Genomic DNA, 20,061 nt, shown 5'->3' on the forward strand with positions numbered 1-20,061 from the left:
AAAGGCCAGGGAAAGTGATTGCTCCCACGATGAAACAGCGATCATCTTCTAGCTCTTCTGCAACTGGTAGTGGATTTCTTGAAAGACAGTTTGCATTGTCATGCGTTTTCCCACTACGGTATACAATAGTTATGTCGTATTCTTGAAGCGACAAGCTCCATCGGGCCAAACGGCCTGCAAGGTCTCTTTTGCTCATTAACCAGCAAAGAGCCTGATGATCGGTCACCACTTTCACTTTGCAACCCCACACAAAACATCGAAACTTGGAAAGACACCACACTAGTGCAAGACACTCTTTTTCGGTGATTGAGTAGTTCACTTCTGATTTTGTTAGAAGGCGGCTGGCGTATGCTATAGGACGTTCTGCTTCTTCAATGTGTTGAGCAAGAACGCCTCCTTTGCCATAACCACAGGCATCGGGAAAGATTTCCATTGGTAGATCATAGCTGGGATGCGCCAATACTGGTGCCGAAGTAAGTGCTAGTTTCAAAGCATTGAAGCTGCTACTTTGATCTTCTCCCCACGTGAAGAGAATTTCTTTCTTCGTCAGTGTAGTAAGCGGGCGTGCAATTGATGCAAAACCTTGGATGTTACGTCGATAATACGAGCACAGACCAAGAAAGCTTTGTACTCGTTTCACCTTGTTTGCTGTTGAATGGCCTTCATTGGGTGATGGGAAACTTTGCACTGCCTCCAGTTTTTCAGGATCTGGTGCCACACCTTCTTTTGAGATGAGGTGTCCCAACACTTTCAGTGCGTGCTCCATGAATGAGCATTTTGACCATTTCAACTTCAACCCAGCTTGAGAAAGGCAACTCAGCACTAGACGAAGTCTTTGCAAATGCTGTTCGAAGGTTGCTGAGTAGATTATGACGTCATCGAAGTATATCAGGCACGTCGTCCAACGAAGTCCAGCTAAGATGATGTCCATGGCCCTCTGAAAAGTACCAGGGGCGTTTGTTAAACCGAACGGAAGAGTACGGAACTGGTACAATCCGTCTGCAGTGATGAAGGCTGTTTTCGGTCTGTCACCGTCGATAACTGGAACTTGATGGTATCCTGATTGAAGATCCATGCTTGAGAAAAATATGGCGCCTTCCAGCCGACTCAAAGTGTCGGCAATACGTGGTAAGGGGTATGAGTCTTTTACCGTTACTGCGTTAAGTTTGCGATAGTCAACGCAGAAGCGCCAAGTACCATCTTTTTTCTTGACTAAAACCACTGGGGAAGACCAAGGGCTGTCAGAAGGTTCTATGACCCTTCTACGCAGCATTCCTTCCACTTGATCTTGAATAACAGCTCGTTCTTTCCAGGCACTCTTGTAAGGAAGTTGATGGATTGGGCGCGCATTAGCGGTATTGATGTCATGTTTGACGACTGAACAGTATCCCAAATCATCCTCGTTTAGTGCAAAGCAATGAGCAAATTGCTTGAGGATTTTTACTGTCTCTTCTTTCTCTTCTTTTGTTAGATTTTCCCCAATTCTTCCTTCGAGATGTTTCAACAATTCTTCTTTCTCTGCATCTGCATCTTGGTTCTTCCCCGAAGCATCTAGTGTTAGAATTTCTTGAATTTCTTCCATTTCTTCAGCTTCAGGGTGTTTCTCTAGGGTTCCCAGTGTCACTCCTTTTTCTAGCCACACTGTTTTTGGAGACAGGTTGGCGACTGGAATATCTTTCAAATCCGTTTGTACGAGCGCGTGACCGGTAGACAGACTTGATGTTGCTAACAGTGAAGCTGATGGTGTCACGATGCACGAACCTTCCATTCTGTGAGAGATAGATGTTGGAATTTGCTTTACCGTGTATGCTGGTATTTCTTGACTATCTTTTGAAATCAGCCGACTTTCTTGTGACTGTTCTACTTGGAGAGCAGTGATTTCTGGAAGCGGTGATTTCCCTGTCGTGAATGATGACTCTTCTGACTCGTAGTCAATGTGGATAGCTCGAAATTTTTGTAGGAAGTCATTTCCTAACAGTAGTTTAAAACCCGACATTGGCATAACTATTGCGTTATCTTTTATAGTTTTGCCTCTGTGGGTTACTACTATGTCTGCCGTACTCTGTGGTGACAGGGTTTGACCATTTACTAGACGGATCTTTGGTCCGACTAGAGGTTTTTTGACAAATTCCGTTTTCTCTAGTAATTCGGGTGAGATTACTGTGACTGCAGCTCCTGTATTAATCAGTGCTGTTGCAGTTATTTCTCCACACCTTACTGCCTCCTTTATTAGTCTTGCAGGATTCAAGTTGAACACGATCATTTCTGGGTCAGCCATTTTTTCTTCCAACGTATCTGGAACGGTTAGGTTGATGGAAAGATTTCCCTTTGCCGTCGCCCCTGCGGCTGCATCTTTAGGCGGACCTCTGTATTGTTCTGATTCAGGGTTCTTGAAGCAGTTGCGAGCAATGTGTCCTGACCTCTTACAAAAAAAACATTGCGGCCTTCCTGTTAGAGTGCGACCTTTTGGTTTAAAAGGTCCTCTTGAATTTACTTGCTCGTTTTTCTCTTTTGAAATTAACTTTTCGCAAGTCTCTTGAATTAATTCTCTCATCGTCTTCATCAAATCTGCTTGCTGGTCTGGGTAGACCACTGACAGGTTTGGTAACTGCTCCTGAGGCTTCTGCGCCTCAGCTGTCGTTTCCTTCCATCCTCGTGTGTCTGACATGAGTGATGCTTCTGTATAGGATTTTGCTAGTGCCAAAAATTCTTCGCATGTCTTGGGCTTCAGCGGATAAATTTTTCTGAAAAGTGTTGGGCGAAGTCCTCTAAAAGATGCTCCAATCGGTGCGTTTCTGACATATTCGGGTCAACCAGTCTGCAAAGATTGAGAATTTCGTAGTAGTACCTAATGGTTGGCTCGTCCACTCCTTGGGTCCTACTTCTGAGTCTGGTCTCTTGAAAAAGACCGTAATTATCTGGTTGAAATTCTTTCAAAAACACCGAACGTAGACCGGGTACTGCGGCCACAGCCGCATTTCCTGCAGCAGCTGCCTGTGCTGCTGTGTCTTCCCAGTAATTCGGGAGTCTTGCGCACAGGAACCAATTTCTTGCAGTATCATCCAAGTACATACTGATATTATTTCTTTTGTCAGCATCTCTCCAACCGTTGTGGGTAGAGATTGTTTCGTAGCGCTCTAACCATTGACGAGCGTCTTCCGTTGGACTCCCCCGAAAAACAGGTGGGCTTATAAATTCTCTAACAGCTGCCATAGCTGTACCTTGAAATTGCTGCTGATGTCTTGGAGGTACCAAAGGGTGTTGTCCTATCACAGGAACAACCAGATGTGTGGGCAGACTTAATTCTGCTTCGGAGTAGGATCTTGAATCTGCTTCGGAGTCAGGTTGTAAATCTGCTTCGGAGTCGGATCTTGAATCTGACTGATTTTCAGGGTTTCTGAAATCGCTCTGCTTAAATTTTACTTCACCTGAGGTAACTAGATTTTCAATAGAAGTTGAGATTTCTGGATCTTGTGTCGGGCCTGTTGTTGCACTTTCACCACCTGACAATTCGGGTGATTGTTCTGGATGCAATCGTTTACTTGGATCGCGAGGGCAACTAGGTAATCTTGGATTAGATTTTTTCTGCATCGACTAATTTTTTAAAGCAGCACAAAATTCGTTAACTAGGGGTAACGAGCTGCATCTCCACCATTTGTCACACTTGACTTGAAAACGTTTGTATTATTCTTAACACACAAAAAGGGAATACAATGATTACATGAATAATGAATTGAAACCTTCCTTTTACTAAGCGTCTAGTTTAGTGGAAGAGAGAGCGACTAATAATGGAAAAACAGTGGGTTTTATACTAGCTTTGAAATTACGCCCTCTCCCTAAGGTTAATAGATTTTACTGCACATTCTAAAGCTATTCTGGAACTTCTACTTATTTAGGGAGAAATGTCTGATAACATAACAGATAGTAAAACATTCGTAACTATAGCGTTTGAGTTTGACGCTTCTAGGAACAGATAGGGACATCTGCTGTTGTTCCCCGCGACAGTATGATTCTCGCTTAGGGTGCGAGAGGTCCCGGGTTCAATTCCCGGATGAGCCCACAGTGAGCGTTGTACTCGGGGATGTAGCTCAGATGGTAGAGCGCTCGCTTAGCATGCGAGAAGTAGGGGGATCGATACCCTGCATCTCCAGCCGTTTCACACACTCGAGTTGGTCACCCATTAGTGAACTATTTAAATAGTTATGGCTTATGGCTGCAACAAAGTCGCAAAAGTGTTCTCAAACTGAAACTCAAACAGTGACGGCAATTTTTCGTCAAATCTCCGTCTAAGACTGTACACCGATGACTGATTATCGATAACTTGCCAAAACAGAGAATTTTTCGATTTTTGATTCAACCAAGCAACAAAAATATGACATTGTAACAATGAACAATTCTAACTGTTCCCATACCGGGAATCGAACCCGAGCCTCCTGGGTGAAAGCCAGGTATCATTCCTCTGCTAGACTTTGTCGAGAGCAGACGTGTTTTCAAAGAGCTCTTGGTTTTTATTGATGTTATGTTTTAGCTCGTTATATTGTTCTTCTTTTTTATGTAACTTCATCCGAGAAACTCTTCTGTTTTTACAAAAACAAATATTTTGCTTTTATTCAATACTATTTTTTCTTTAATTTTAATATTCCATTCTACTTATTTATTTATTTTTATTTTTAAATTTATTTATCTTTTTTTTCAAATTAAAATCACTTTATTGATCGCCAATTTTCTTTTCTTCGGATTAAAATTTTATTATTTAAAAAAAAATTATTTTATTTTCAGATTTTCTAATTTCAAACATCTAGTTTGCACTTTTATTTTGGTATCTTTATTTATCTTAATCTAAGTTCCCAGAAAATTTTTAAAATTTTTAAAAATTCACTACTTTTTAATCTCATTTTACATCAAAATCATATAGTCAACCATCTCATTTTCCGTTCTTTAAAATTTTTTTTCCCATTTCCCTTATTATTTATTTTTTTTTTAATCCTATCAAATCCTTTAAAAAATATATATTTTTCTTCATTTTTTAAATTGGTCTTTAAATTTTTCTCCCTATATTTTTCCGAATTTTATTTCATTTTTGGTTTTTACTTCCTAAGAATTTCTGTTTTACACTCTTATATGTAAGTTAAATCATAAATTTTAGTACATTTTGTTTATTTTTGTTTGTTTTGAATTTCCCATTCCCAGTTTTATTGGCCTTTGTTAATGGTTTTTTTTGTGTTGTTGTTGTTGTTTATATTTCACACCACCATTGTCTTCTGCTTTGTTTTTCTTTTGTTTATTTTTCTTGAATTATCCCACCACCGTAAATTGCATTTGTTTGTTTTTGTTTTTGTTTGTTAATATTATGATCCCCACCATTGCCAGATTTCGATTATTACCCCTTTCCAACGTCTGCATCCGACAGCCTAATTGTTTTGCTTTATTTTGTTTTAATGTCCTAAATAACTGATACCATGAGCCAATAAAAAATAATTTTAATAAAAAAAAACAGATACCCTGCATCTCCAGCCGTTTCACCCACTCAAGTTGGTCACCCATTAGTGAACTATTTAAATAGTTATGGCTTATGGCTGCAACAAAGCCGCAAAAGTGTTCTCAAACTGAAACTCAAGCAGTGACGGCAATTTTTCGTCAAATCTCCGTCTAAGACTGTACAGTATGTTTCAGAAAAACGTGTTTCGTAAGGCCCAAAGTTTTTTTTATGTTTTTTTCCTCTGTATTGGCGCTAGGTGGCTTGCAAGGCTTATTTTGAAATTGATGCTTTCCGCAGTCTTCCGCAGATTGCCACATCTCATAATGATAGCAGAGCAGAGCCGCACTAGCAGACAACTGTACCGGTAAGTTGAAACTGGAAACGTCAAACGTCAAAAATCTTTGAAGTGAAAAAGTATTTGTTAAATGACAATATAGGATGTCAATACATTGTGCAGCTGTTGAAGGTGTTAAACTCTAAAATTATATGTAATCTAATTGTCTTTTTTTCATAGCACCTGTAGAGAACAGCAAATGTCCAAAATTTCACATTTAAGTCTTTGTTTTGTGGTAACCCGATGAGAGGAAATATCTATTTACGAGTTAAAATTAAATTTTTTATTCCCCCCACCAGTTTTAAGGTATGCAATTACACATCTTAAATGTTTTTACAATCTTATTTCAATTTTTCCAGGCCATGGCTAGCCCCGCAGTAGGATTCATGTATGAAAACTTCATGCGGAGGGTAGCTGTGATGTAAACACAGCAGTGTGAGGATGTTACTTAACAGAAAAGGACTAGTCGATTGAATTAAAACTATATAAAAAGGTATTCTTTCTTACTTATTTTGATGAATAATTGTATTTTATCAAAGGTGAGACATGCCTGCTGAGATGGAAATACAGATGTTTGTATGCAGCGGCAGCTTTCACACATCCTGAACATATCTTTGAAGCTTTGTACACTCCAAGTTAACAATCGTCTACATTAAATTTCATTTTTTAAATTTCATTTGTGCTTGTGTAGTTGTAGAATGTTTTGTTTAACCAACTTATTGTGTATGACTTACTATTGATGAAATAAAATGTTTAAAAAACATGAAACCATTTGATGTAAACTAAATTTTTTATTGCTTTGAAATGTAGATTAAGTTACCAAAATATGTATTGTCGTTTGATAGCACGAACCTAGTTCGGTGAGTAAAAAGAAAAATACAACTGAAAGGTCATCGTTCTTGATTTGAAGCGTTCTTAAATGAAACATAATAAAAGAGGACAAAAACAGAAATATGAGCAAAAAGATGGCAACATAAAAAAAAATTTCTTCATTTTTCAAATTGGAGTTCACTTATGTTTCAAAAGAACTTAAAGGCCTCTCCAATAGTGGTCAGAATTAGATTTTGCTTCCTAAAATCTTTCGATAAGGACCCATAGATCTTTTTTATTTCCTGGCTGTTTCAGATGAAGACCAATACTTTGTTCGAGATCCAACCAGACCTTTCGAAATGGCCAAGATTCTTTGAAATTTTCCGGCCACGGATCTGCCGCAATCTTATCCTTTCCGCTGATCCACTCCTGCATTGCGTCCGTGATGTGTGATGCTTTTTCGTCCATGAAGGTAACACTGTTAATCTTGAAGTCAGTAAGCTGTTCAGGACTAAATTCATCGTTGAAGACTTCAATGATCTTGCTAGGAAAGCTGTCCACTCGACAAATGGATCCTATTCCGCCAGTCGTTGAGAACCAAGCCCACACGTGAAGGGAATGCTTGTTCTTGTTAACCTTACATGTGGAATTGCCAAAGTATACGTATCCAGCTTGATGGATACAAAAAAAATCAAAATTGTTAAAATGCGTTCCTTTTCCATGACAAATTAAAACATAAATAAAATGACTAACTTAAAAGTAGCGGTGTCGATAAAAATAGTATTTTCCCGTTGATTTCCATTATGCTGGGCTGCAGGATCACTTGTTTTCGGGCGAAATAATGATGCCATGCTGAGAGTGAAATTTGTGGCCTACACTTCGAGAAAATTGAGAAAAATGAAACACGAGACCATTACTTTTGTCCGCGTTAAAGAATTTAGGGATAGGGTAAGAAAAAATCACCTAGGCTGGAGTTGGACAGGAAGTCTCTAGCCATACGTTGCGCGTTGCGGGATTTAGCCTTGACCTAGGTCGAACTGCGTCAGCTGCAAAAAAAAGTATACATTTTGGCACCTGATAGTTTTTTTTACCTAAGAGGTTAGGTTCAGTACTGAAACATTATTGAATAAGGTCTGTCGCATCTCAAAATTTCCTGTAGCGCTATGTTTCTACGTGAGCAAGGAAAACATTTAAGTCTTCAAGATAGAGGCACTATAGTTGCGCTTTTTCATGAAGAGACTACCATACCTGAAATTGCGGATATAATTCAATGCCATCCTAATACGGTTAAAAAGTGGATCCACCGATATGAAGAAACTTTTGATGTTAAGCGCAAAATAGGATCCGGACAAGCCTGCAAAACGACGCCAGCGCAAGATGCCATGTTGTAGCAGGCCGTCAGAGCAAAACCTATCACAACCCTGCAGGAACTAAAAGGTAACAGAAAGATCAAAATTTTTACGTCGTGTATTATTTAAAAGCCTCAAAAATATATAAAACATCCATAGATATTTGTGAGTTGCCCATTGATCGAGGAACAATTTCTCGAAGGCTAAAAATGCATAGGATTTACGGAAGAATTGCCGCCAAAAAAGAATTCCTTACAGAAGCCCACAAAAATACAAGATTAGCATTCGCAACGGAATTCGTCAATAAAGGTGCAGATTGGTGGGCAAAATTTATTTTTAGTGATGAAAAAACTTTCGGGTAAAACATTTATTCGGCTTATTTTTCTTAATTTTGCTTTCATTACTTTACATTCGTTTTATAGTTCCCATGAATGTGGTCGTTCCTTCGTCTTTCGAACGAATAAAACTAGGTTCAACCCTAACCATACTCAGATGATTAAACGGAGCGGGAGACAATCAATTCCAGTTTGGGCCTGGTTTTTATCTGATGGCGCCGGGGAAATGCGTCACATCAGCGGCCGTCTAACGGCTCAGAAATATATAGAAATATTAGAGAACGATCTCTTACCGTCTGCATGGGCTAGGTTTGGAACAGATGAACTCATTCCATTTGTTCAGGATCTTTCCCCAATTCACAGAACTTACCTAGTTCGAGATTGGTTTGAAGATGAAGGTGTCTCCTTTCAGCTTCTGCCGTGGCCACCAAAAGGGGCAGATTTAAACCCCATCGAGAATGTATGGAGTGAAATGGTGCGTGAAATGGATACCCATCACGCTAAAAATCCCGACGAACTTTGGAATGCTGTTAACAATACCTGGCACCATCTTAGTCAACAACCATCTTACTGGCAAACTCTCGCAAAGTCCATGACATCCCGTTTGCGACTCATCATAGCTGTTGATGGCGACTGGACGAAGTATTAGATTTGTAACTTGTTGAAGAAACAATAAATTCGAACTGTTGGAATCAAATGGATGTATTTGCATTAAATTCCTACACAATTATGCAGTAGAATCCTGTATTGCACCATCAACTTAAATGAAAGGTTTAAAAAAGAAATCATGTTGATTGTGTCTATCAGAAGAATAAATCGCAATAGACCACAATCCTGTAGAAGTGAAACATTAAACGCTTTATACTGCTTATACAAACAACGAAACAAAATTCCTATAACAAAAATAATTAGCACCTGAACTTTTCCCTCTACCACATTGTATTACACAAGGTTGTGGTTATATTAAAGCTTTCCTCCGTATGAAGTTTTATGCATATTGTTGCATCAGTGCGGGTATAGCCTTAGTCTGTATAAACTGTAATTGGATTATTTAAACTTGTAACATGTATACCTTAACACTCTTAGGGAAAATAGAAAAATTAATATTCAATCATCGATAGATATCTCCTTTTATTGAGTTACCATCAAATACATTACAAAAATAGGCTGCTTTAGTTGTGATTTAAAATTTCTTGTTTTCTATAGGTCCTATGAAATGAAAAGAAATTATATTAAATAAAAATTTTAAATTGCAACACCTTTACCTTGCACAATGAAATTGCAATTTCCTTTAACAAATATACGTTTAACTTTATAGATTTTTTATGTTTGACGTTTCAAGTATCAACATCAACCTTTCAACATACCGATTTAACTGTCTGCTACTCTGCTTCTGCTATGGGGTGTAGGAATATGCAGAATAGTGTCTTGCGGAAAGCATAACTGTAAAAGTAAGTCTTGCAAGCCACCTAGCGCCAATACAGAAAAAAATAACATAAAAAAAAACCTTGGGCCTTACGAGCATGGACTACTTTATATTAAGGACTGGACTCAGTCCAATCTCGCCGTGTTAATGCCTGTCCGGTAGGCTTTTTTACAGCCAAATAATTAAAAATACCATTATATTGAGTTTTAAAGACGAATTCAGCTACATTGTAATTTTTAATGTAAACTTAGGGAAAAAAGATATTAACGTTTATTTTATCGGAGTAGGGAAGAAAGTCGACTTGACTCATACGCCATCTACCCGCCAAACGGCCTAAGTTTTTACTTAGTGTTGTGAGTGTGTTTGAAGGCTGGAAGTGAAGTTAAATATTGTAAACAAAGTGACTTAGACATTCGCAATTCCGTGTTTTTTAATTATATGTTTCCATTGGTCATCATTGTATTGATATATAAATGTTGGTGGACGTGTATTGGCATTTGCTGCGAGAAGTGTCGATTCGTGAAACTGAAAGCTGAAGAATTACGGAAGTTTCTTTATGTGCTGCAATTGTGTATGTAATTCCAAACACACCTACGGTTATTTAAAGGTAACCTATTAGGTGACTGCAGTTGTATTCCTTGACAGGAATATTCAAGATCCGACAATGGTAATGCCATATTACCCCACGCAGGTGAACAAAGGAACATTGTCAACCTCATAGTGGGTTAGAGATAAACAAATAAGGTATCAACAATTCTACATTTATGTTGTTAGCGTATTGTATTTCCTGTTGTTAATCTTATTTTTGACACAGTGGGAGCCTTCGTTTGACAATCTGTTGCTGTGGCTGCGTAAGCATTTAGCATAGGAGTTATGAACTTCCACAACACCAGAATTGCAAGTCGTCCATTATGTTTATGTGAAGGAGGCAGTTGTTGTCCACGCTTACAGCAAAACGTCGCACAGCCAGAAACGTGTGCACAAGAAAAGTGACAAGATCTTCACGAATCTTTTTGTGTTGAGTAATTTTGTCATGGAACCTTCAACAAATCTGTAAATGGTCCACATCCTTTCCACAAATTCCTTTGAAGGTATATTCAGTCCGCCACGATCTAGTATTACACTTACATTTAATACGATAATCAACGTAATTGCAATTTTTTTATACCTAGGCACTCATTCAAAGTGTTGACAGCGTCTGCTTCCGGGTCGTTGATGTTGGTGTGCCTAAGACCTTCCTTGCATTCTACGCATATTTCGCGTTCCTCAAGAACTAGTAGAAGAAATCCAGCGGTCACTGCAGTCGACAATTTATCGTCGCATTCTCTATCTGTCCCGTAAACTAAAATAAATTATTAAAATTGATCACGTTAATAACTTTTTAATAAATTCAGATGTAAGGTTTATGGGAAAACTGAAGTACCTGCTGGACGTTTCAACTCATCTAGCACAGCAAGCTGTTCGGCTTCAAGTTGGAGGAGGACGTCGAGAGCTCTCTTCTTAGGGACTTTCACGGAAGTTGCACGTAGGAATTTTTGTTGGCTCTTTGCTGCTTTTCTCGTGTTAGGGACACGTTGCAATTAATTGCACAGTACGTTATTCCCGTTCTCAGCAATTTCTCTACCCCGTAAATGGCCGCTTTCGCTTCCATGTTGTAGTTTCCTCCGTTTGCCTGACGCAAAGCGCTAAACATTCTCTCAAGGTTATCGCTATTGAATTTCCGAGTCAGGACGAATTTAAATCCGGCAGTATCCAGCAAATAGGAAATTTTTGCTATCGTTGATTTCGTTGTAATTTCAATCGCTGCAAATGTTTCTGCAGTGAGGAAATGTTCTTTGTCGATGACAGATTTTTCCAGTCGATTAGCCATTGCAAAAAGTCTTGTAGCCATTTGACTCTCGCGTCTGCGCTAGAATAAAAAGGCCTTTATTTGGAAGCCTTTGATATTTCCCTTGTGTTAGGTTCGAGATGTCGTGTATTTCGAACCATTTTATCATCTTGCACATGAACGAAATAGTTTCCTCCGAGCCCATAAATCCGGATGTATGTCTTCTGCGTAGCGCTTCAGCGCAGCTACCATAGGCCTGCTGAATATGTCCAATGCCCTTTGAACGTTTTGACGTTCAATTGTAGTTGGCTCTAGGTGTCTTTACTTAGTTTCTTCACGAATTTCAGCACCATGAGTTTCTGTTTGAAGTGTAATCTTTTGATGAACTCAAACCTTATTGGTTTCCCTTTCTTTTCAGAGGGCGATCGATGAACTGATTTCGCACATTTTTTATAATATGCGACGAATCAAAACTTAAGAAAAGTTTCCGGTTTGCATCATTCGGATGTGGGATAACATGCGAAAGAATTCTGTCTGGATTGATCATTTTGAACATTTTTGTGTTTGTCGATGCGTTGTCCGCCACTGCGCCTACCACAACAAACCCAATCCACTCAACCTCTTCTATTACGTGTAGCGTCAACTGCTCAGCTCTTCTGCTGTCATCTTGTTGACTAGAAAATATCCAACGATGATACAGAAAGAGTTGGCAAGGCCATTAATTGCAAACGTAAGCAATTTATTAGCTAGCTTCTCTTTATCCTTAGCTTCAACGATGCCGGCCATGTCGACGTGGCCCACAAGCTTGTCGGCATGTTTAACGTAGGTCTCATTTGGTTTAATTGCCACTTCATCCAAGGCGATGTTCACATGTATCCCAAGTCCGCCTCCCAGCTCTTCAATTTTGGCTTTCATTGCTTCCTGACGATGTCTGTAACACCAACATCCATTGTCGATGAGCCGAGGTAGCTTCGAAGTGTTTTAGGGAAGGAAGGATGACCATCCCGGATTTGCGAAGGCATTCGTAAGCTCCCGGACTTCTAGCTTGTAGAATTATGCATTGCGGGATCACCTCTTGGTTCCATCTGTAACCATTTTTCGATTTCTTCGTTTTATTTTTCATTTGATCCATCATGAAACAGCTCCATGGGTCTCCTTCTGTACTTTCTTTTTCATTGATTTAATGAGATTCATCTCGGGGCAAGTGAGGCCTGAAATGGTATTCTCCAAATCACTTATTCTGTTTTCTAGCTTGCCCCTATTTTTTTCAGCCGGACAATTTGTTTTTGCAAGCGCCTAACCTTTTTGTAGTTTCAGATCATTTTCCGTCGAAGAAGCTGGTTTCGGTCGCAGAAGTGCATCATTGTCAGAGTCCGGTGTTTCCAAATGGTCCAATTCATTTTCTTGGAAGTCAGAATCAGTATCACAGTCTTCCTGCGAACTGAGTTCCCAATCGGAATTAGTATCAGAACTATTTGACGAACTCCAAGCGCACTCGGAATCAGAATCACAGCTATTGGACGCACTCCATTCGCACTCAGAGTCAGAATTAAAGCTTGTGGAAGAACTATAATGGCAGCCGGAATCGGAGTGATGCGATGATATATGAAATCTCCTTCACTTTCGGACAACTTTGACGCGCTTATGTCACGGACGGGACCGCTGTCATTAGCGCTATCCTTTCTTCATCACCGGAACCGTTAACAGCAATATGATTGGGAGGATTATGTATTTCTTGCACGCCGACAACAGCGTCTTCTGAAACGGGTAAGTCACCTATAACACCATTTAACAATTAAAATTAAGGAATCGGACTGTTAAATTTTTAGCTGTGTAATTTATTACCGTCAAATTCGTGCGTTACTACATAAGACAATCGAATTTTTTCGTTAGTGGTTCCAATAACTCTTCTTCTAATGGAGGAGTACCACTATTATTTGGTGCATCAAAGACACCAACAAAAATTGATGGCACCGCATTAGATAGCAGTTTCGGGTTTTCGGACACTGAATGGCTACGAAAACTTTCGTCGCCGAAATGCATTCCGCATACCACCGCATTTGTAATTTACAATGTTTTCTAATTGGCCGTAACCCGGAATGGCTATCGATTACAGACAACCATAACTTCATTCGTCTTTCGTCCGACGGCATCCCGTAAAAAGAAGCATGTTTGGGATCACCTTTTCTGGACACAGAGTCACAGCCGTTGACTATACACTTTGGAGCCATAATTACAACTGAAGAAATGGTATTCCTTTTTTTCATCTTTTTCTTTATTGTTTCGAGTCCTGCTTATTTCAGGGTAGGGCCGCAAATCGAAATCAGGAAAAAAGAAAAATTTAGAAACAGGTAGTTTTATCTTTATTTAAGCCAAAAGTCGAAAATTATGCTAATGAGCTGATCATACACAAAACAAAGAAAAGCTGATTTCAAATCTGCCGCTTGCCGACGCCAAGTAGCAGGAGCTTAGGCCGTTTGGCAGGTAGATGGCGAATGAGTCAAGTCGACTTTCACCCGTTCTCTTGAAAGTAAAACGGAAATATCTTTTAAACAATTCAATTTAGGTATAGGAACATTTATTAACTCAGCAATCATTTTTTAATTCTTTGTCTTATATCGACGTAAAAAAAATTACATGGGAGACATAGGAATCATCGAAGTGTCCAGTCCTTAATATAAAGTAGTCCATGTTACGAGACATGTGTTTCTGCAACATACTGTACAACGATGACTGATTATCGATAACTTGCCAAAACAGAGAATTTTTCTATTTTTGATTCAACCAAGCAAAAAAATTTGAAATTGTAACAATGAACAATTCTAACTGTTCCCATACCGGGAATCGAACCCGAGCCTCCTGAGTGAAAGCCAGGTATCCAAGCCACTAGATCATATGGGATGTTATCAGCCGTTGGTTGCCGAAACCCGGGATCGAACCAGGGACCTTTAGATCTTCAGTCTAACGCTCTCCCAACTGAGCTATTTCGGCACATTACGTTAACACTCAGGCCGTGTGGAATCCAGCAAAATGATAAAGTTCTTGTCACACCTGATTCCAATAACCATCACTTCGGCTTAGTTTAGAAACTTGCAAACATCAACCAAGTCTTTCCAGGACTGGCGGTTGTCACTCTAGGTTAGTTGATGTTAAATTTTTGTAACCTTATTGGTCTAGTACTGCGATTCTTGCTGACATGTGTTTTTCCGGAGCTCCCAACCATTTTTGCAAATCACCATGCCTCGGGCTTGTTGTTTTTGTGTCATAACTTTGTTCTTTTCGCTCGTTTACCGCTGTCAAATAATTGTCTTTGTTGTCACACCCCTTTCTTTAATCTATTTCCTCCAGCATGGGTAGGTTTTGTGTACACTCGATGGCAGTGACCGACCCTTCACTCACTACCTCAGCATAGTTTACAAAGTTTGAAACCTTCATCAAGCCTCATCAGGAATGGGGGTTTTCTTCTTCCAATTTGTTAAAGTGGTAGGTTTTTGTGCGGCTCATTGGTCTAGTAGTATGATTCTCGCTTAGGGTGCGAGTGGTCCCGGATTCAATTCCCGGATGAGCCCACAGTGAGTGTTGTACTCGGGGATGTAGCCCAGATGGTAGAGCGCTCGCTTAGCATGTGAGAAGTACGGGGATCGATACCCTGCATCTCCAGCCGTTTCACCCACTCATGTTGGGCAGCCATTAGTGAACTATTTAAATAGTTATGGCTTATGGCTGCAACAAAGCCGCAAAAGTGTTCTCAAACTGAAACTCGAACAGTGACGGCAATTTTTCGTCTAATCTCCGTCTAAGACTGTACACCGATGACTGATTATCGATAACATTCCAAAACAGAGAATTTTTCTATTTTTGATTCAACCAAGCAACAAAAATATGACATTGTAAAAATGAGCAATTCTAACTGTTCCCATACCGGGAATCGAACCCGAGCCTCCTGGGTGAAAGCCAGGTATCCTAGCCAAAAATTTGAAAAAAAATGCTTAAAGCGACCTTTATTTTTTAAAGATCCAGGAGTGTTGCCAGTTGGGGAATATCTTTCGGGATCCATGGATGGGGGGCTCTACAGACTGAGGTACGCGGAGGCAGGGTCCAATCTTTCGACTCTTGCCCGCCAAGCTGCCAAACGACTGGGAGTGCGGATTGATGTATCCGGCGACGAAAATCTAAGAATTGTCGCCGATGACGTCTCCGTAAGCCCAGTCAAGGCAGTCCGCGGACTTCGGAAAGTAGCTCAGCAGCGCTATACCAGAGACCTAATTTCCGACAAGAGCCACCAGGGAGTAGTTGCCACTGGCCTCTCCCCGGAAGACAAGTCGAAAGACATGGCTCGCCTGGTATCCTGCCGTACGCCCCTCTCCTTCCGCGACTGGAGATATCTTCACAGAGCCCGGCTTGACATCCTTCCTCTTCGGGGGCACTCGTGGTTTTGCTCACAGGAGCAAGATACGAGTTGCCGCCGATGCGGAAAGGAAAACGAGACCGGGTTTCATGTGCTTAACCACTGTGAAGAAGGTCTCCAGCTCGCCACCAAGAGGCACAACACCATCCAAGATCTCTTGGAGTCGCTGCTAGTCAAGCAGGGACACGACGTCACGATCAACAATGCCATCCCCGGGCAAAGGTTAAGACCGGATGTTGAATTTCAACTATCCGGTTCCCGGGTGATGGTCGACGTCGTGCTCTGCTATGACCAACCAGGGAGTATGGAGAATGCCTACCAGCGGAAATATGATAAATATTCTTCGCATGGGAGGATTCTCCCCCTGGTTGTCGGGTCACTTGGATCATGGTACCCCAGGAACGACGAAATCCGTTCGATTCTCGGAATCAACGGAAGATCCTGGGGTGCCTTCCGATTCGAGGCCCGATTGGCAGCGATCCAGGGATCAATGGAAATGGTGTGTGCCCATTTATATCATGGTGCACCAAACCCCGAAGCTGAGGATATCCCCCCTTTTCCCGTAGAAACTCCCTACCCAGTAGATTAGTAGATTCTTTCCCACATATTTTATTTATGTAATTTAAGTAATATTTTAAAATGCACCTACCTCATACATGATTATTCCCCTTCCGGAAACCACTCCATTAACTAGCCACTAGACCATATGGGATGTTATCAGTCCTCTGCTAGACTTCGTGGAGAGCAGACGCGTTTTTAAAGAGCTCCCGTTTTCATTGATGAAGTGTTTTAGCTCCTTGTATTATTTTTACATTTTATCCATTGACATCCAAAAAACCCTTTAAAAAAATTTCTTATGCTTTAACCAAAACAAATATTGATTTTTAATGCATATATTTGTTTAATTTTAGTACTCTATAGAATTTATTTATTTATTCTTTTTATCTTTGAATTTTTTTTCCATTTGATTCCACTCTTCGGTTTTTAAATTTTTTTTATTCTTCACTAATTTTTTTATTCCACAATTTCTTCGTTTTTAAAATTTTTTCTTTATTCTTCACTAAATTTTTTTTCAATAAGGATTACTATTTTATTGTTTCATATGTAAGTGGGCCAAGGGTAGCAATGGCAGAGGAAGGAGCATCTAGTAGAAATTCTACTAGAGTAAGACTTCATGGGACAATCATTAAAATCCCAGTTCCTCTGCCAAAAATTTTAAGATGCGGGGAGAAATCCTGTCAAGGTGAGCGAGGTAGCGGTACCTGGTCTGGAGATCGCAAGAGACAATTGGCGGAGACACACATAAAAGAAAGACATTCTAGGAGAGGGGTTCAGTACACCACCCAGTATGTCTGCCTTGGCTGTAAAAAGGAATTTAATTCGTTTATTTCAGCCGGCAGACATGCAAGACCTTGTACTGAGTCCCTTTCCTCCAGTATTCTCCGCCAATCCCTCGAACTAACCATTGCATCTGCAATGGATGGTTCGCAGGGGTCTCCTAATCCCGCTCACTCTTCTCTCCCCACGTTTTCCCCTTCCAGAATTGAAGGGGACAAAATAATTTTAAAATACCCTGGGAAACCCACGAAGTGTCCTAGGTGTGAGTGGACTACCTTGGCAACTAACACCAGAGCCATGGGTAGTATCCACAGACACCTAGAGACAGCCCACACACTCCGACTAGTCAAATATTGGGAATGCGGAGTGTGTGGATTTGCTGGAGATGGCCCTACACTGAAAGGACATTACCAAAGGTTACATTCCAATCGGTTACCCTCCATCCGATTTGCTGGGATATCCAGTATGGATGGCTCCAACCGTGACTCTTCTGCTGCAGTGATCTCTCTAGAGGATGTTACTGCAACAGAAGACGAGCGTGATGAGCTATCCGTGGTGGAAATCCCAGCGATCGAGGAATCCCCTGGTAATGTCCAATCTCCAGCAAATTTTACCGCTAGCCCTATTTTAGATCTTGGGAGGGAGTTCGCCTCCTCTTTTAATACACAAAATTTTAGTTGGCTTTATGAACTCCCCCAACAAGAAAATACTAGCCCCACAATTTTATCACAAGAGATTTTAGACCCTTCACCTAACCCTGAGACCTTATACTTTGTCCCCAGTCAGCACAGCAATCGAGGACGTAGTCACCACAGCTCAGAAGAGCAGAGCCAAAGAGACGACGATTTTGTCAGTCTCTGGGATCCTGCCTTCTTGAGCTGTGAGACTCTACATGACCTAGACGATGTCCTCGAACGTTGCACAGCTGACTGGCTCCCTAAAGCACAAATTTTACAAGACCCTAGCCCTGAACAACCCCGAGGAAACCCTGACAAAAGGAAAGAAACCAAAACCGGCAGATGCAGAAGGCCCGGCGACAGACCTAGCAAAAAAAGGCGTACGAGGCGAGGAAGATTCAGCGGCTCTTCAACATTTACCCAAGAAGAGCCGTTCGACAGGTGCTCGAAGACCGTTCACCCTCCTACGATGGTACTGTACAAGCTGCGGAGGAATATCTCAAGAGGACTTACAACCGATTGAGACCATCTCCGCAGCAGTGCCAAAGTGCGAGGGAACTCTACGACACCTGCGACTGGTCCCAACCTTCAGAGGACCAGATGAACTTCCTTAATCGTGCGCCAACCCAACAAGAGCTTGAAGCTAACTCGCCGGGCTACCAACACATCACCAGGGGTTGATGGCCTAGAATACCGTCATCTTAGAGCCATCGACCCCAACTGCATTCTGCTGGAAACAGTTTGTAAAATGGTTTGGAAGCTAGGGGTTCCTAATTGTTGGAAGACATCGCGAACTGTCCCCATTTTCAAGAAAGGGGACACTAGCGACTATTCCAACTTTAGACCAATATCCCTTCTTCCTACCATTTACAAACTGTTCTCGGGAGTGATCAGCCAGAGAATAACGCAAGTCGCTTCAGTCCTTGGCTGGTTATCTCCCGAGCAAAAGGGTTTCCTCCCGGGGGTCCATGGTATTCAGGAACATACACAGCTCTTACAGACGGTTGTCGAGGAGATAAAGACCAAACGAAAGCACATTTCTATTGCATGGCTGGACATGTGCAACGCGTTTGGATCTGTGCCTCACGCCTTTCTGAATGAGCTGTTCACATCACTTCACAAAAAGGACCTCCGGCGCATCCTGGTGGACATATATTCGGGAAATCGGATGGATTTTGCCGTTGGGAAAGAATCCATCCGCATTTTCCCCACAGCAGGTGTTCGCCAGGGTGACGCTCTTAGTTCCCCTATTTTTAACCTGGCTTCCGAACCCCTCGTCAGGGCCGGAAAGTCCAATATTAACCCCGGATTTTTAATGTTTGGCTCGCTCGTGAAAACCACGGCATATGCTGACGAAATTGCCGTGGTTACAAATTCTCCCTCCGAGCTCCAAAACATTTTAAACGTTTTTACCCTCACCGCAAACTATAATAAATAAACTAGGTATCCCTAACCTTGACAAGATTGCCGCCTCCCACCTCGCACCATGGCAAAAACTTGAGATTTTCCGTAGCCACCTTCTACGGAAGGTCTGTTCTAAGGTCAGTTGGTGGTCGGAACCGCAATTTTCCTACGATCGATGTACCAAGATATGTTTCTTGGTCGTCTGGACCCAGGCACCGAATTAATTGATCACCAATTCGGCCCTGGGCGTCAGACGGCTTGCCTTTGTCAATGACCAAGCAAGCACACTTCCCGGCGTTGAATTGCAGCCCTAAGGTGTCAGCGGTGAGGGATAAAATGTCTAAAATATTTTGGAGCTCGTCAGGAGAATTTGTAACCGTGGTCTTGACGAGCGAGCCAAATAATAAAAATCCGGGGTTGATATTGGACTTTCCGGCCCTGACGAGGGGCTCGGAAGCCAGATTAAAAATAGGGGCGCTAAGAGCGTCACCCTGACGAACACCTGCTGTTGGGGAAATACGAACAGATTCTTTCTGAACGGCAAAATCCATCCGATTCCCCGAGTAAATGTCCGCCAGGATGCGCCGGAGGTCGTCTGGTATCGGAAGAGAAGCAAACAGCTCTCCAAGAACGGCGTGAGGAACAGAACCAAACGCATTGCACATGTCTAGCC

General features: G+C 41.2%; 1 protein-coding gene, 3 non-coding genes and 1 pseudogene across 4 annotated transcripts; 1 reads left to right on the top strand and 4 right to left on the bottom strand.

Moving 5' to 3' along the window:
- Positions 1-10,678: 10,678 nt before the first annotated feature.
- LOC123476936 lies at positions 10,679-11,384 on the bottom strand (annotated as a pseudogene).
- Positions 11,385-12,857: 1,473 nt separating this feature from the next.
- Positions 12,858-13,792, bottom strand: LOC123476937 (clumping factor A-like). The gene is given in 4 exon segments (XM_045179949.1): positions 12,858-13,174; positions 13,177-13,245; positions 13,248-13,337; positions 13,744-13,792. Coding segments are annotated over 4 exon segments (525 nt in total).
- Positions 13,793-14,390: 598 nt separating this feature from the next.
- Positions 14,391-14,462, bottom strand: Trnae-uuc. The gene has a single exon. It is a non-coding gene; the product is annotated as a tRNA-Glu (tRNA).
- A 17-nt stretch (positions 14,463-14,479) lies between these two features.
- On the bottom strand, positions 14,480-14,552 carry Trnaf-gaa. Its single transcript has one exon. It is a non-coding gene; the product is annotated as a tRNA-Phe (tRNA).
- A 506-nt stretch (positions 14,553-15,058) lies between these two features.
- On the top strand, positions 15,059-15,130 carry Trnap-agg. Its single transcript has one exon. It is a non-coding gene; the product is annotated as a tRNA-Pro (tRNA).
- Positions 15,131-20,061: the final 4,931 nt, after the last annotated feature.

This window comes from Daphnia magna, linkage group LG10, assembly GCF_020631705.1.
Source record: "Daphnia magna isolate NIES linkage group LG10, ASM2063170v1.1, whole genome shotgun sequence".
Lineage (NCBI taxonomy): Eukaryota > Metazoa > Arthropoda > Branchiopoda > Diplostraca > Daphniidae > Daphnia > Daphnia magna.